The 15,287-nt window shown below is 37.0% G+C and overlaps 1 protein-coding gene across 1 annotated transcript in view; it reads right to left on the reverse strand.

The window, feature by feature from the left end:
* Positions 1-243: 243 nt before the first annotated feature.
* The window catches only part of LOC127447191 (aspartate--tRNA ligase, cytoplasmic-like), a 36,428-nt gene continuing 21,384 nt past the window's right edge, over positions 244-15,287 (reverse strand). Inside the window, exons 7-18 of the mRNA XM_051708842.1 lie at positions 15,044-15,146; positions 14,388-14,468; positions 12,579-12,638; positions 10,467-10,578; positions 7,194-7,328; positions 4,761-4,908; positions 4,117-4,263; positions 3,973-4,015; positions 1,729-1,809; positions 1,519-1,630; positions 913-984; positions 244-722 (exon numbers count right to left, since the gene is read on the reverse strand). Coding sequence (XP_051564802.1) covers positions 631-722; positions 913-984; positions 1,519-1,630; positions 1,729-1,809; positions 3,973-4,015; positions 4,117-4,263; positions 4,761-4,908; positions 7,194-7,328; positions 10,467-10,578; positions 12,579-12,638; positions 14,388-14,468; positions 15,044-15,146 — 1,186 coding nt within the window. The 3' untranslated portion in view covers positions 244-630. The remainder of the gene's footprint in view (positions 723-912; positions 985-1,518; positions 1,631-1,728; positions 1,810-3,972; positions 4,016-4,116; positions 4,264-4,760; positions 4,909-7,193; positions 7,329-10,466; positions 10,579-12,578; positions 12,639-14,387; positions 14,469-15,043; positions 15,147-15,287) is intronic.

A 15,287-nucleotide genomic window follows, 5' to 3' on the forward strand; every position in this document is an offset into this window, starting at 1 on the left:
ATATTGAACAGCTCATCCTGTTTTGTTTTGGGGGTTTTTGTGATTTATTATTTTATATATATATATATATATATATATATATATATATATATATATATTATAGCTAATACCCTTTAAGTTCAATTACAGCAATGGTAACAACTTAGTGCTATTGCTAGTCATAAGTAGGTGGTATTAGGGGGTGGGATTTGTATTTTAATTTTAGAAAGCATTTTATTGGACAAAATGATTTACAAATCAAACTTTCAGAGGATAAAAATTTATTGTGGATGTGCTGTTTTAAATTATTTGTTAGAATTTTACAATTACTTCTCAAAAACGTAGTGCGTCAAGGATAATACAGTAGATCAGTAGAAAGAAGCTAGACATACAGGATGGTTTTAATAAAACAGTTTGCTTTGATCATCATTAATCTGTGACTACATCATCTGCAGCATTTAACAGTTAACACCGATTCCCTTCTGCAATTTAAGTACATTAGTTTCCCCTACAGCCCTGCTGTATCATTCACTGGTGAGAAGTATTACAAAAGTGACTTAATTTATGACAGTTAATCAAAGTGGCACTTCCACATCCTGGCACGTCTGAGAGGTTCTACTGTGTTGGTCGGTATGGGAGATGAGAGGATCTTTATGGGGTCAAGCGTTTGGGGTCACGGGGGAACATGGAGGTCTGACGTATGTTATGTAGGCCGAGGTAAAGCATGGTCACTCTCTCCAGGCCTAAGAGAAGGCATATATTCAACATCATGAGCCATATATATTTTTAATTGAGAAGTTCTCTAATCCCTTGGATTAAAATACTGAAACACTAAATGTTTTAGAAACTACATCTCAAGGCTGGTTAGAATAGTATGTTTATACTTAAATCACAATGGTTTTAACTGGCAAGAATGTAAAAGGTGTTTGTTACCTATGCCACCACCAGCGTGAGGAGGGGCACCATACCGGAATGAATCAATGTAGGCCTTGATCTTCTCCAGATCTGTAACACACAGCAAAACACTGATTATCTATTACAACACAGACTTTGAAGTATTCGGTTTTTTCCCATTATTTGAAGTACAGATTGTTGAGTAATTAGCTCCAAATCCTAGAGTGCGGTCAACCCAAGCAGCATTTAAATAAATTATAGGCACTCTGCCGGCACTATGGCTATTCCAAAGGGTAGGCAACAACATAATGCTGCCTTCTAAGATACTCATTTTGGAGGTACCATTACATGTGCTTAGGAAACCCCAGAATGCATTTAGACAAGCACAATAAAAAAATAATCCAAGATGGAGGCTACCATCGAGAGAAGAATTGATGATTAGAAATATTTTTACATTTTATTAAATACTGAAAATCATCAATTTTTTATTTATTTTTTTAATCGAATTAAAAAGGGTCCATTTCACCCAATATTTGTGTGTGCTACATATGGTTATGCTTAATAGAGTACTGTTAGAGAGTTATTAGCTTAGCAACCAAACTCTATTGGAATCAATTGTGAGTCAAGTCGTGTTGCTATGGTTACCAATGTCATGGTGCTGTGCCCTTTCAGTCAGCAGCTTGGCATCGTGGATTCTCTGAGCTCCAGAGAGGATCTCCTCTCCTCTCATGAACATGTCATACGAGTTGGAGTATTTCTGCAGGGGGAATATGTGGAGTTTGTTATTAACCATATAACCTCTAATTAAAAGCAGATGGGTTTTGTCCTGCAAGCATAGGTTTATAAAACATTTACCGGGTTGCTGGGGTCAGGCATGGTGTAGAACGGTCTCACAGCCAAGGGGTATTTATCCAGTACATAAAAGTCAGTGTCATACTAAAAAAAAAAAAATATGTAAAGGTTTGTTTAATATACTTGTATAGATTTGTTTTCCCTACTTATAGTCCACATTTAATGTGACAAAGTTTCTTGAACCAAAAACAATCACAATTAATTTTATGACCATTTTCCACTCTCTCTCTCTCTGAGCCTTAACATAAACAGGCAGTTTTTGCTAAGTAACATTAAGACTTCTATATGTTAATATTGGATAACACTTTACAATAAGTTTCCATTCATTAACATTAGTTTATGCATTAGGTATCATGAACTAACAATAAACTATATATTTTTTAAGCATTTATTAATCTTTGTTAATGCTAGTTAATGCAAATATAATTGTTCATTGTTAGTTCACAGTGCATTAACTAATGTTAACATATACAACTTTTGATTCATATTTCAATGTGCATCTTTAACTACACATTCTCACAGTAACAATTCTTGTTCATTAATGACTAAATTGATGTGCAATTGTAGTGTGCTTTCCAACAAAAGTGAATAACTGGGTCCATAAACAGTAGTCCATATGACTCGTGCTATGTTCCATGTTTTCTAAAGTCACACAACAGATTTATGAGGAACTGACTGAAATTGCAAATGGGTCATTCTCAAAAATTGTTGACTTTCCAACTTACAAAATTTAAACATTTTCAGTTCAGTCCAGTTTTTCCACATAAACGCTGAGGGTAAAAATTTTGTAATATGTTGACATTATTTTTATTCATAAAGGACAACTTGGCTGTTGTTCTTTCTTTTATTATTTAATTTTGTTTCACAAATGAAGCAAGTTAACACTAAGTTAACACTAATGAGGGTTAAATGGGTTACACCACATTTTGAGGGTTCAATGGGGTACTACACCAAATATTTTTGTGAAAATATTAGTTAAAATGTGAATCAATTACTTTTTAACATGCTGGGAAAAATCATTATATGCATATTTAAGGAGACTCTGAACTTTGACCTTAAATTATTTTCCACAACTTTTTGTATTTAAAAACATGTAAAATAAATAAATAAATAAATAAAAGGTTTTAACATTGATAACACCAATGCCATGAAATCAAGGGACAAACATTATTTTTAAATTATTAATAATAATTTTGTTTTGCTTTTTTGCACACTTGTTCGGCTTTGCACTAATGCTTTTATTAAAAATAGGTACAAAATAAATACATAAATAACTTTACATGTCATAGAAGTGGTGTACCAGATGAAGGGGGCAAGGATTTTTTTCAGGCAACTGACAATTTTAAATATATTTTCTAAAAAAATGTGCAAAACAGAGTCAAGCTATTTCATATTATTAAAGGTAAGGTTATAGAATGACACCTTAAAAATAAAATAACAATAATAATAATATTAATAATAATAATAATGTTCATGACTAAAAATTGTCAAAGGACATGTTTGTCAGCATATTTTGATAATGACCCAAATGTTGTCAGAAATAACTGATTTTGTGAGACACAAAGCTCTCTTTACACAAGGTGGCGCTAGACGGCTCACAAAACTTAATCCTCCATTGATCAAATCTCAATTTCAAATCTCAGAACATTTTACAGCTCATATAATTTTTTCACTCTGAAGAGTAATTTGTATTTAAAACTAATAGTTGCAAGGATTCATACTTGTTAAATACACCACAGCAGTATCAATAAAATATATATTTTAAATCCTCCAGTAACAATTGATTGTGATTGGCCCATTCTGAACAGCGCTGCCAAAAATAACAGGTGCCACATGACAGCGCCGTCTATGCACTGCCTGCTTCAGCAGTGGTCTAGTGGTCTGTTGTCATTTCTTTTTTCAAAAATAAATACATTTCATTTATTAAATGATTTAAGCAACGTATTTTATGATTTTCTATAATTCATGAATCTTTTAAGCACCTCTTGGTAAACATGGCTATTTTCAAGGTTTTTCCAGGACTTCAATTTGAAAATGCCAAATTTAAGTATTTCAAGCACCTTGTACGAACCCTGTACCAAATATATTTATGTCCAAATGTACATAAAGATGGTAGGCTAACCTCTTCACATGTGAAAACTACTTAAAAATCACACATATCGGTTATCAGGGCAAGCCATATTTTAGAATACTGAATAATGTCTCAAAGTGGTACAAAAACTTCACACCGGCTGTTTGTCTTTTTACCTTCTCCTTTACAAGACGACCAAGCAGTTTTTCATTAGGTGTGCTGAGTAAGGGAAAAAATGAAAAGGCATAAAACAGTCAGATACAGATCCAGTGTCAACAAAGTGCAGTGTGCGTAACTGTGTCAAAGAAAGCCACACTGACCTCAAATCATCTTCATCCCCCATTTCCACCCCAGCAGCCCTGAGCATGGCCACTCCCTCCTTGTATTCCAGTCTCAGTGTGGGCTCCAGGAACTTGAAGGGTTCACTGGGGTACTGCTTATTCACTGTCTGGATCTCTGTCTGGAACCTGGAGTGCACCCACATCAAAGAGATAAGAAAAATGAGTAGTAGTGGGTAGAATGGCAAAAAGCATGAAAGAGCTTGGGGTTGGGCTTGGCAGCCCATAAATTGCCCTATTTTGTCAGGTACGATGGGTCTAAATAATAATTCTATTTAAACTCTTCAATGGTATTTTCAATTCAATAGATATTAAAGGTTCTCAGTAAATGTATTCAGGTGTAAATGATTGTCTAGACATTGTCACATGGTACCTGTCACTTTTGTCAGTGCTAGTCAAGCTGGATCAATCCCAGTTTGCAATTACTGGATAAGGTATTTATTTATTTATTCATTTTGTAGAGATTGCTAGGTTGGATCCAAGACTTGTAGTACTAATCTGACTACTAGATGGCAGTGTATACCCAAGTTATAATAAACCACATGATAATGTGTTGGTCAATCTTTCCAGATTTTCTGGTGATTTCTGAGAACTTTAATGGACATTCAAGCTGTTGTGCTCCTTACCGGTCACGGAGTCCCTTAAAGATTTGAACCATGGTGTCGGTGATGGAGTCAATGACCTCATGGTAATGGTAATCAAAGGCCATCTCAATATCCAGACCAACAAACTCTGTCAAGTGGCGATGAGTGTTGGAATCCTCAGCCCTGAACACTAGGAGAAAAACGTCAACAAACAACTGTGATATTCCCAGTCACAGTAAAATAAGCAAAGCTGATTTTAACCACTGGGCACAGTGCAAACTTGGTTGCAGTGTTGGGGAGCAAGTAAAGTAGCATTCCTTCTAGTGAATCGGTTGCTTTGGACTTACTTTCTTGGAACCAAAATTAAGATTATTTTTTAGTTATGCATTTAAAAAGACATGGCACCCTCTTAAATAGTTTCAATGTAGCTATTAAAAGGATAGCTTGACTGTAATCACTTTAAATTCTGAGTAGACTGTAGCTTGACATGCTATAATTTCAAAGTAGCTTCCCCTACACCGTGTGGGTGTAACCTGATTTTAAACATGTCACTACTGTTTCCACTGGACATACATTTTCCATTATGCATACAATACAAAAAGCATTGCATTTATGTATTATGATCAAGAAATGTAGTTTCAGTGACAAACAACAGAACCAAGAAAAATATCTTGCTCAGAGGCAGACTAAGGCAGTGTTTTGCACATTCCTTGGTAAAAAAGAAGGTGTTTCTAACAATGTGACTTCTCGTCAGCAGAGGTCCCTGATGAGCTATATTTTCCTGAAGTCTACGTCCCACCGCTCTGCTGAAAGTGTTTGATATTCATGTTCTAATTCAGTGTGTTTCAGAGGGATTTCTGTGCCTGCCAAATAAACAAGAGTGCAAACTTTATATTTATCCTGCAAAATGAATGTCATTATCTGCATACTGGCAGGGAGAAGACAGATGACAGTGACTTCTACAGATTGATGCACAAATACAATGGCCCCAAGAAGAATTTGGACACTTAAGTCCACTTAAAATGTATGTCATTGCAGTTGTTAAGACAAAGAAAGGTTGTGCAAAACCACTTATCAAATAGGACTGGGTATTGATACAGATTTGCCGATTTGATAACACAATTACTGATAAAGTTGACAAATATATAAATTTTAGTCGCATAGCGTGAAATTTGGTTGCAAATGCGTGTGATATTCTCTCATTGTAGCGGAGGGTTGCACATTAGTGATGGGTCGTTCATGAACGATTCGTTCATTTTGAACGAATCTTTTATATGACTCAGAAGGACGAGTAGTCTCAGAGAGTGATTCGTTCGTTTTGTGTTGACCGCATGTGCATTGGCGCAACCTCCGTTCGTTTGTTACGTGAAAATCGCATAGGCGCTGTACAGGAAACAGAAATGATTAGTTCACCTCTCAAGTCTTTTGAAAATGTAACATTTTAATTTAACTCTGCTCAAATGAAAGAAATGAACTAAATTACTTGAATAAAGATTCGTTCATTTTGCTGAACGAGACTCAAAGATTCAAGTCAGTAAAATTATCCGATCTTCCTATCTCTACTGCATGGTCGATCTTGGGACACAAGGATCGATATTGTTCAAATGAAGATCGCGATGCTTTGGAAAATCAATCTTTTCACCCACCCCTATTTCAATTTCAACTACTCTGTGACATTTCTGAATAATGAGTCAACTTATTAGTTGTATGGATGGGGGGCGTTTACTTTGGACGTATTCCTTTGTTCAAAAACAGCTGGATGGAGCACAATATAAATGGAACAAAATGCCAAGGTCTTAAGACATACAACTTGACTCATAGTCTTAAAATGCAAAGCTCATACCACAAGATGCCGAAAAAAGCCCAAAACTTCTATCTGTATGTGTATGGCTGAAGCAGCAGAGTTTTAAAAGGGATAAACTTAAAGACTTAACTTCTCAGAGTGGGTTTTATCATGTAAACGGTCTAAAGCACAGTACTTTGTAAGCACAGTAATTAAAACACCACTGCTAAAAAAAAATATCAAAACATTTAGAAAAAGAAAACAATCTACAACTAGACAACTTCACTAATCAAGTTGTTCACACAGATGTCCTAACAGAATAAACACAGGTGCAGTTCATCACATTAACTATGGACATTTTTCACTAATGTTTGACAAATCAGAAAGTGTCCAAACAATTTCTCAATTTTGAACAGTATACCTATTATAATTAAAAACCTAACAAACTTCTTTTTGTCCTATCTCTCTTTAAAATAAATGTGACTTGGTTTGATAGTGTTATCTAATGCTATTTAAGCATGACTTAATGTCCAAATACATTTTGGGACCACTGTATTTTTAGTTGTCTCTGGCCTTTAGTATATATAAATTTCCTGCTGTCATGTCTAGAGAAATTATGTGCTGCAGGGTAAAGCAGGTGGACATGGTGAATGAAGTGGAAGAGACTGGTGGTTTTTTTTAGTTTTTTTTACCTGGTCCGACACAGAAGACTTTGTCAAAATCAGCACAGATGCACATCTGCTTGTAGAGCTGTGGGGACTGGGCCAAGTATGCACTGGTTTTGAAGTAGGAGACGGTGAAAACGTTGGCTCCACCTTCACTGGCAGCTTTAAAAAAAAATACACAGTTCTTTGGTCATTGGTAACATTTTGTCCACAAACATTGATGACAGCTGAATTATTTTTGCATAAGTATGGTCAATATGAACATTTTGTTCCATGGGGTACATACAGTTGGGTGTGTGCACCGGATGTAGTGTGGTTTGAGTGAAAGAACACAACAACGTTGTTCTGACACGGGTGGCAGCTCACACAAAACGCGGCATAGTTCAAATTTGAAACGTCATTACCATGCTTTTTGATTGGCCAGTCAAGGTGCAGAGGAAATGAGAGTAACTGTTTTCCTTAACAGCGAAACCACAAACACAACGGGGGTTACTGAGGGAAGTTTTAACAGTAACAATATCTTTATTGACGTAACTCCTCATCTTTAAAATCATTGGTCGACTAAAATAGGAGCATATATAAGTGCAGACTGAAGCATTTGACACTTGTCATTTTTGCACTAGACTTCTAGCAGCTCAAAGGACAAAAGGTGTATCATGTTCATGAAAAGCAATGTATCACTCAAATATTTATTTTTGATTGTAAATTGCTTTGGATAAAAGCATCTGCTAAATGACTAAATGTAAAAATGTAAATGTAAAAAGTAAACATTTAAAAGGAATACAAGTTATCCTATTTATATTTTATATTCACTTTTCTCATAAGAGCTCAACAGTCATTTGATACACGGGTCAAGGCTGGATTTGTTTAGTTTACCCAAAAATGAAAATTCTGTCCCCATTTACTCATACTCATGTCATGCTAAATGTTCATGAATGTATGATTGTCCGTGTTTTGCAGAATGTCCAAGTTGTTCTTTTCCATATAACAAACATGAATGGTCATTTATAATTTATAAGCTCCAAAAATGACAAAAACATGCCATAATAAAACCATTAAAGGTGTCTATATGATGTGTGCTATATTCCAATTCCTCTGAAGCCATGCAATAGGCTTTGTGTGAAGAACAGAACGAAATTTAAATAATTATTTACTAAAAATCTTCCCCTCTGGCACTGCTTTCAAATCATGGACTACTTTGTGCTTTGTCATTTTTGGAGCTTGACAGAATAAATCACAATTCACATTTGTGGTATGGCAAAGAGCAAAATATCTCTTTAAGCCTTCCACAAAAGAAAGAATATCACACAGGTGTGCAATGATGAGGGTGAGTAAATTAACTTTTATTTTTGGGGTGAACCATTCCTTGTAAGTACAGAGAAAGCACATCAATTTGTAAAGTGCTTGAGTCCAGTCAACAGAACCAGACACTGACCCTGAAAAAAGCCATCTCTGCTCATGAATTCTGGCAAGTCTGATAGCACTCGGTGTACCATCTAAAGAGTGCTAACATGGCTACCCATCAATGACTGGGGACATATCTCCTGAAACACCACTTTTTCTTCAGCCAATGTTTTGACAGTCTTTTCTTTTAGCTCAGAAAATTCATAAGTATCAATCCTTGAAATTGAACATTTTAGAGATTGAAGGAACAATAAACTAAGTTGACAGCATGAGCAGGAAATCATTCAGAAGGCTGGGTGTGTGAGGACAGAGATAAGACCTGTGCTACTCTGTTCCTGCTGTGAATACAGACAATGATCACAGAGACAAGATTATGTGCCTCATGTCGCCTCAGTTGCTCTGTGAGGTTAAGGATAACATGAAACGGCACTAGCAGCACATTTAACTTCAATAATGTGACATATTGAGAAGTAAAACATTAGCCACTTTTCCACTATCGGGCCAGTGCGAGCCAGAGCTATCAATTGGCCAGCCGGGGCCAATAGCCTCAGACCTCGAGCCTCAAGACCAAACTCGATCTGCGTTCACACCATCGGGCCAATAACTCCGCTGTGTTGCCCAAAACCCCGCCCTTAATACGCCGCTGCAGTGCCAACGTCACACATCCCACTCATTTCACAAGCAAGAGGGAAGCTTAAGCCGAGATATCATGTTACCTAGTTATCTAGAATATCCAGTTTATATCGAATGTAAACAGCAAGATAAGTTAACGTTGACAACTCACTGACTGTAACTGCAATGGTGTCCTGAGTGGTCTCTCCACTAACAGCGGGATGATGTCCCAGCACACTATGAAAGTTCACCGAACCAAGGAAAGTAATTTCTTTGGGCACCGCTTTGTCCATTGGGCTTTTTAACAGATTTGTACTGTGCCTGCAATTTATTCTATTTTTTTTTTTTTCCCGAACCTGTACCATTGTGTGCTGGATACACAACCTGGGAAGTTTGGCAAAACTCCGCCTTCCACATTGAACCCGCCTCAGTGTCCGGTTGGCCTTGTTTGGCCAAGGGTAATCGGCGGGCCAAAGGTCCCAAGAAAGCCCAGAGAAGGAACGATGAAGTCCCGGAAGCGAGAGTGGGAACGAAACTGGCCCTGGCACGCACTAGCACGCCCTAATTTGGCCCGACAGCGGAAACGCGGCTATTCAGTAGCAGGAATTCATTTTATCCATCATGATTCTGTTGTATCACGTATCATTGGAATTATATTATTGGTTAATATTTGTTGTCTGTCCATCTGGCCTTGGTTACATCAGCAGAAAAGTCAACTTGAACTACACACAATAAGTCAGGTACATTTATTAAGAAAGTATATAGGGTCAATTTTATTTCATGTTGTCTTTAAAGAAATAATTTATCCAAAAATTTTAATTCTGTCAAAATTTACCTTTGTTTTTTTACAAAGCTGTTTGACTTTCTTATGCAGAACACAAAAGATATTTTAATATCGATTGGTCTTTACCATACAATGGCAGTGGATAGTGACACTTTAAAAGTCTATAAAAAAGGACCCAAAAGTATCATAAAAGCAGTCCATCTGGCTTGCGCATATTCAAAGACTTCTGAAGGCATACTGTAGGTTTTGGTGAGAAACAACATGAAATGTAAGTTATTTTTCATCGAAAATCTTGACATCCACGGTTGTTCATGAGTGCATGAGAAACGCTTGTTCACTCTCACTCACATATTCATTAAAGCATCTCCTTCTGAGTTCTGCATAAGAAAGAAAAGTTATATGGGTTTGGAATGATATGAGGGTGAGAGAATTATGACAGATGACGAGATGCAACAGAAAGAGAGAGATGGACTGCGCTGGGAGATGAGAGATGGTCATACCAGAGATGATTTTGGGGGTCTGGATCTCCACAAAGCCCTTGTTGATGAGCGTGTCTCTGAAGAGCTGACATACGCCCGACTGCAGCCGGAAGATAGCCTGGCTGGTCGTGGTCTATAAGGGAAGACACATTGGGTTAGTAAACATGTTATATAACTTGTTTGTTTGAGTGTGCCAGGGACTGATGCAGTACTTTTTGCAACACCTCAAAACCTCTACCTTTTAGCCAAAGCACTGTGATGGCTTTGTAAGTATTTGTAAAGTGGTTTTGGAGAAAATCCACAACTAGATGATCAAAGACTTTTCTAAGCTTTAATAAAAAAATAAAAAAAAATGTAAAACAGCGGAATACATTTGTCATTTTTTTTAAGAGATACAAATAAATTAGATCCTCTTCACAGTACAAAAGGGACACAGTACTTGCTAAATTAATCTTCAGCAACAATCAAACCTCCAGAATCCTCTGGTCTCCAGCACAAATGCTACTGAAATCAACTTTCTCAGCCTCAATTTCCCATGAATCAGATGACTCCCTGATGACCCGTGATATGGGCCATGTTTCCTCTTTCTTCATGACTTCGCATAAATCCTTGGGAAACAATCACCCTCTATATCAATAATTTGATCAACTTTTTTATTGGATTAACTTCAGGACAGATTAACTTTCGCAGTGAATAGAGGAGAAAATAATTAATTGTGTAAGAAAATAAAATTAAGATTGTCATGAATATCTAAATGAAGTAGAATATATCAGATCTGCCCTGTTTCTGTGTTTTAATTTCAACCCCATTATATATTACATTATAAACCTCAAAAACTCCTTGAGCTGTAAATGTGAGGACACATATATTAGTTCTATTCCAAAATCTAGTGAGATGCCTTGCTGTCAGCAGCCTACATTAACTTGTAATGGGCTGTTCAGTCCAAACAGGTGTCTCGAGACGTGCTTTTAAAAGTCACTGGACACATGCAACCGTTTACGCATGTTTACATAGAAAAACAACGGAAAAAGTTTGCAGACAGACAAAAAAATATATATTTTCTTTAGTCCATATTAAAATAATTTCATGAGGGAACTGCAGGGGGCTCTTGTGATTGTGATTAGAAATGTCAATGGCAAATTAAAGGAAACAAAAATGTATAATTAAAATAATAAAACAAAATGTTAATTGAAATTCAATATGAAGATAATAACATTTGAAATACACAATTGAACAAGCAAAGATGTTGTGAAACTTTTTTTTAATTTTTTTAAGTTAACATTTCAAATGCCTCTGGGAGTAAAGTAAATAATTTAGGTCATAGGTGTTCAGCTGATAAAAAAATGTTGGGAACCCCTTTCCTAATAAATATCAAGAAGTCAACACATTCAGACTGTCAGTCTATATTCTACTGTGGATATGCTTGGAGGACAGTGTGTGAATAGTTTGTGCAGTTATGTGCTTGTACAGTTAATATGTAAAACTGTTATCAGTGGAGTATAACGTTTCAGTTGGTGTCTTCACACGTCTTTCACAGGGGGCGTGGAGAGAAAAGCCAAGTGCGTCACTCTGGTGTCATGACAGTGCTCTGAAAACTAAAGAGGTACAGAAAGCTGTTGTCCTGTGGTTTGACTTCCCTGCCTACTGCTCTCAGATTTCTGCCTTCACTTTCTGAAACTTCTAAAAAATGAGCTGCTCTCTCAAAGCAAAGTGCACTGTGACAGTCCTGTAGTGCTGCCAGATTTCAATCTCATTTGGGAAAGAGGGCACCAAAAAAAACAGTGTGTGTGGGTGCGTGACAGAAGCCTTTATGACGGAGACAAGCCTGCCACTGCTGGAAACTGCTTATTGTGTTACTGTTTGCTGCAATGAAAGTGTGACGGCAGGCAATGTCTGTGGGTTCAAACAAACACATTTTCTTACAAATAGGTGCTCTGGCACAGCACAGGTGGCAAATCGCTGTGCACGAGTCCCACGGACCACATCATGGTTTCATAAATCTGAACAATATTGCTCAGTTGAGATTCTTCTTTATTACAGATACTTCACTCAAGTTTCACATTTTCACATACTGCAGATCCAGGGTAGACAAACAATACATCTAAAAGAGGAAAGAAATTAGGATGGGCTTACTCTCAGATCAATAACCCGGTTGTCCAGTCTGGTGTCCTGGTTGACTGTGGCTCTGCCTTCCTGAAAGAATAGCAGAGAAAACTCACTATTAGGGCACTAGTAAGTAATAAAGATCTCTCAATATCTTTCAGGAATTTATGAGATTGATGTAGCAAACAAAATTCACTGAAAAACACAGTTTGAACAGATTCAAAAGAAATGAATCAAACTTACCAATTCTAATGCTATTTTTACTACTAAAAATTAAATCAGAGACGCTATTAAAACAACTGTCTTAGCGCACTCATACTAACCTTTAATATGAATAATTTCATATTTATTTTATTAGCTTTTGTTAAAGCTAAATACACTCTTAATCGATATTTGCAATATTGCTTAATTTTACATTGCCAGCATGTACAATTTCATTTGTGATATATTCCCATTGTAAATATATTATGAAAATTATAGGCTATATAACCAGGCTGAAGTTACGATAACACACACTAAAAATCATTTCTACTCATTTCCTAGTCATACACCTTGATCTAACCTGCAAAAATGTCAAAAAGCGAAATTTTGTTGATTGCTCGGTTTCTATTTATCACACTACACTGGGTAGCTCCACCCACATTAAAATCTCATTGGTCCAAAATCCTAATCCTCATAGCTGTAAAGTAGACAACTATATTGTAAAGGTAAATTCAAAGGTACAAACTGTTTTTTTTTTGTTGTTTTTTTTTTTTTAAGAATCTGCCCTAAGGCCAATGAGCACTAAGCCCAAAGGAGCTGAACTAGTTGAGAAAAGCTGATAACCAGGCTACTCATCCCGCCTCGAAAAGTTCTTTCAGACTGGGCAGATAAGACACAGGCGTAACGAGGCGGCAGATGCTCTGTCTGACTGACACTGTGGAATCCCTGCAGAAAACACCTGGACAGATACTGCAGCTGGTTTTGCCTTACTATGTAAACACTATGCCACCATCAGCTGTCTCACAGCAAGAGAGAGAGGTAGAGAAAGAGGCTATGTTCAGAACAGCATACTAACATGAACCTCATACTGTTTTCTCAGTATGCAGTATGTACTGTATACGGTGCACAGTATGCAATTTTCTGTATGCACAGAATACACAAATGACCTAGTACTACATTTGCCAAAATGAGCAGAATACAACCCAGCACACTGCAAAGAATACTAATACAATATATAATACTATATACTGATCTTAAGATTATCATAACTGATTGAAGGTATCAGTAGAACATTGGCTTTAAAGTCCAAAGTATACTTCGGTCAAACGCAACAGGACGCGTAATGCAAATTCCATCATCATCAGAGCGCTAGAGAACTGAACGTGCACAGCCTGGGTTTTTTTTAACAGAATGCACATGTGCCTTAAATTGTTTGCACTAATTAGTGGGTCCACAAGGTGGCACATTTGAGGCATTTTGTTCACTAAAAAGTGCTAGAAGATGTAAACATCAGACAACAAATGTACAAACTACAGCAGTGGAAGTGCAAATGAAGAACGTGTGTGTGACGAGATCAAGAGATACTTGCATTTGTATAACTCGAGTCTGAAGGAATATAAAGGCATCTTTGTGTGTATAAACTCATGTGGAGAACTAGTCTAGTATCTCTCATAAACTGCCTGCGCCAACTGCCTGTGTATGCGCAAAGAGTCAAATGAAGTATACTTTGAAAGGTTCGCGTTTGACTGTATGCAGTCGCCAAGCGTTCGTGTAAAAAACAAAGCATACTTGGGGCTTAAGCCTTCATTTGGGTTCTTTTTCTGACCCCTCACCCATGTCAGCCCTCAGGTTTCTCACCTCATCTCCCTCTCCCTCTGGCCTGACAGCATCTTCCAGCTGAAGGGGAAGTCTGGCCTCAGATTGGCTGATCACAAAGATCTGAAACAAAGTGGAGGGAAAGTGAGATTCAGTTATCACTGCAGCTCTACATACAAGCTAACATTATGAGAGTGGGAATAACCAAGACCTCATGTAAACATTTGCTTCAACAACAAAGAGACCCTAGAGTAAGTTATGGTGATATGGGGGTGGTGTGGTGTTGTGGTTAAGGATCAGGACTGATAACTGGAAGTTTGTTGATTTGATCGCAAGAAGCAAGTCACGAGCTATCACCATTGTTGTTGCAAAAGAGTTTGACTTTCTGTTGTGTAACACAAAAGGACATGTAAGGCAGTATGTAAGTCTCAGTCACCATTCACTTTCGTTGCATATTTTTCCATATAGTGAAAGTAAATGGTGACAGATTCAACTTCTGTCCAACATTTGTTTTCTTAATGGTGTTCAATGCCGGTATTGCATAAATGAGTCCAAAACTTATTCCAAGGGCTCTATTTGTGAATAAATAAAAGATCCTACATTCTGAGGAATGCTTCCATTTCAGTTTTTGATTTTCTCAGAAAACATTCAAGTCTATCCACTCAATCTGGCTTTACAGGTTATTTTCAAATCTATACCCTCTCCACATGAAGCTCCACATCCTGCTGAGAGCAGCTCTCGATCTTCAGGTCCACCTTCTTCACCACAGCCTCCACATCGATGATGCTCTCCTTCGTGAGGCTGTGAATAAACAGAATGAAGACTGAAGAACATGCATGAACTTTAAAGGAGACTGGAATCTAAGTGAATCTGACAAAATATGACATGACTGCAGTGTCCATTTAAACTAAAATATATTTGTATTCTCATAGAATCATTACA

The sequence above is a fragment of the Myxocyprinus asiaticus genome, chromosome 10 (assembly GCF_019703515.2).
Source record: "Myxocyprinus asiaticus isolate MX2 ecotype Aquarium Trade chromosome 10, UBuf_Myxa_2, whole genome shotgun sequence".
Classification (NCBI taxonomy): domain Eukaryota; kingdom Metazoa; phylum Chordata; class Actinopteri; order Cypriniformes; family Catostomidae; genus Myxocyprinus; species Myxocyprinus asiaticus.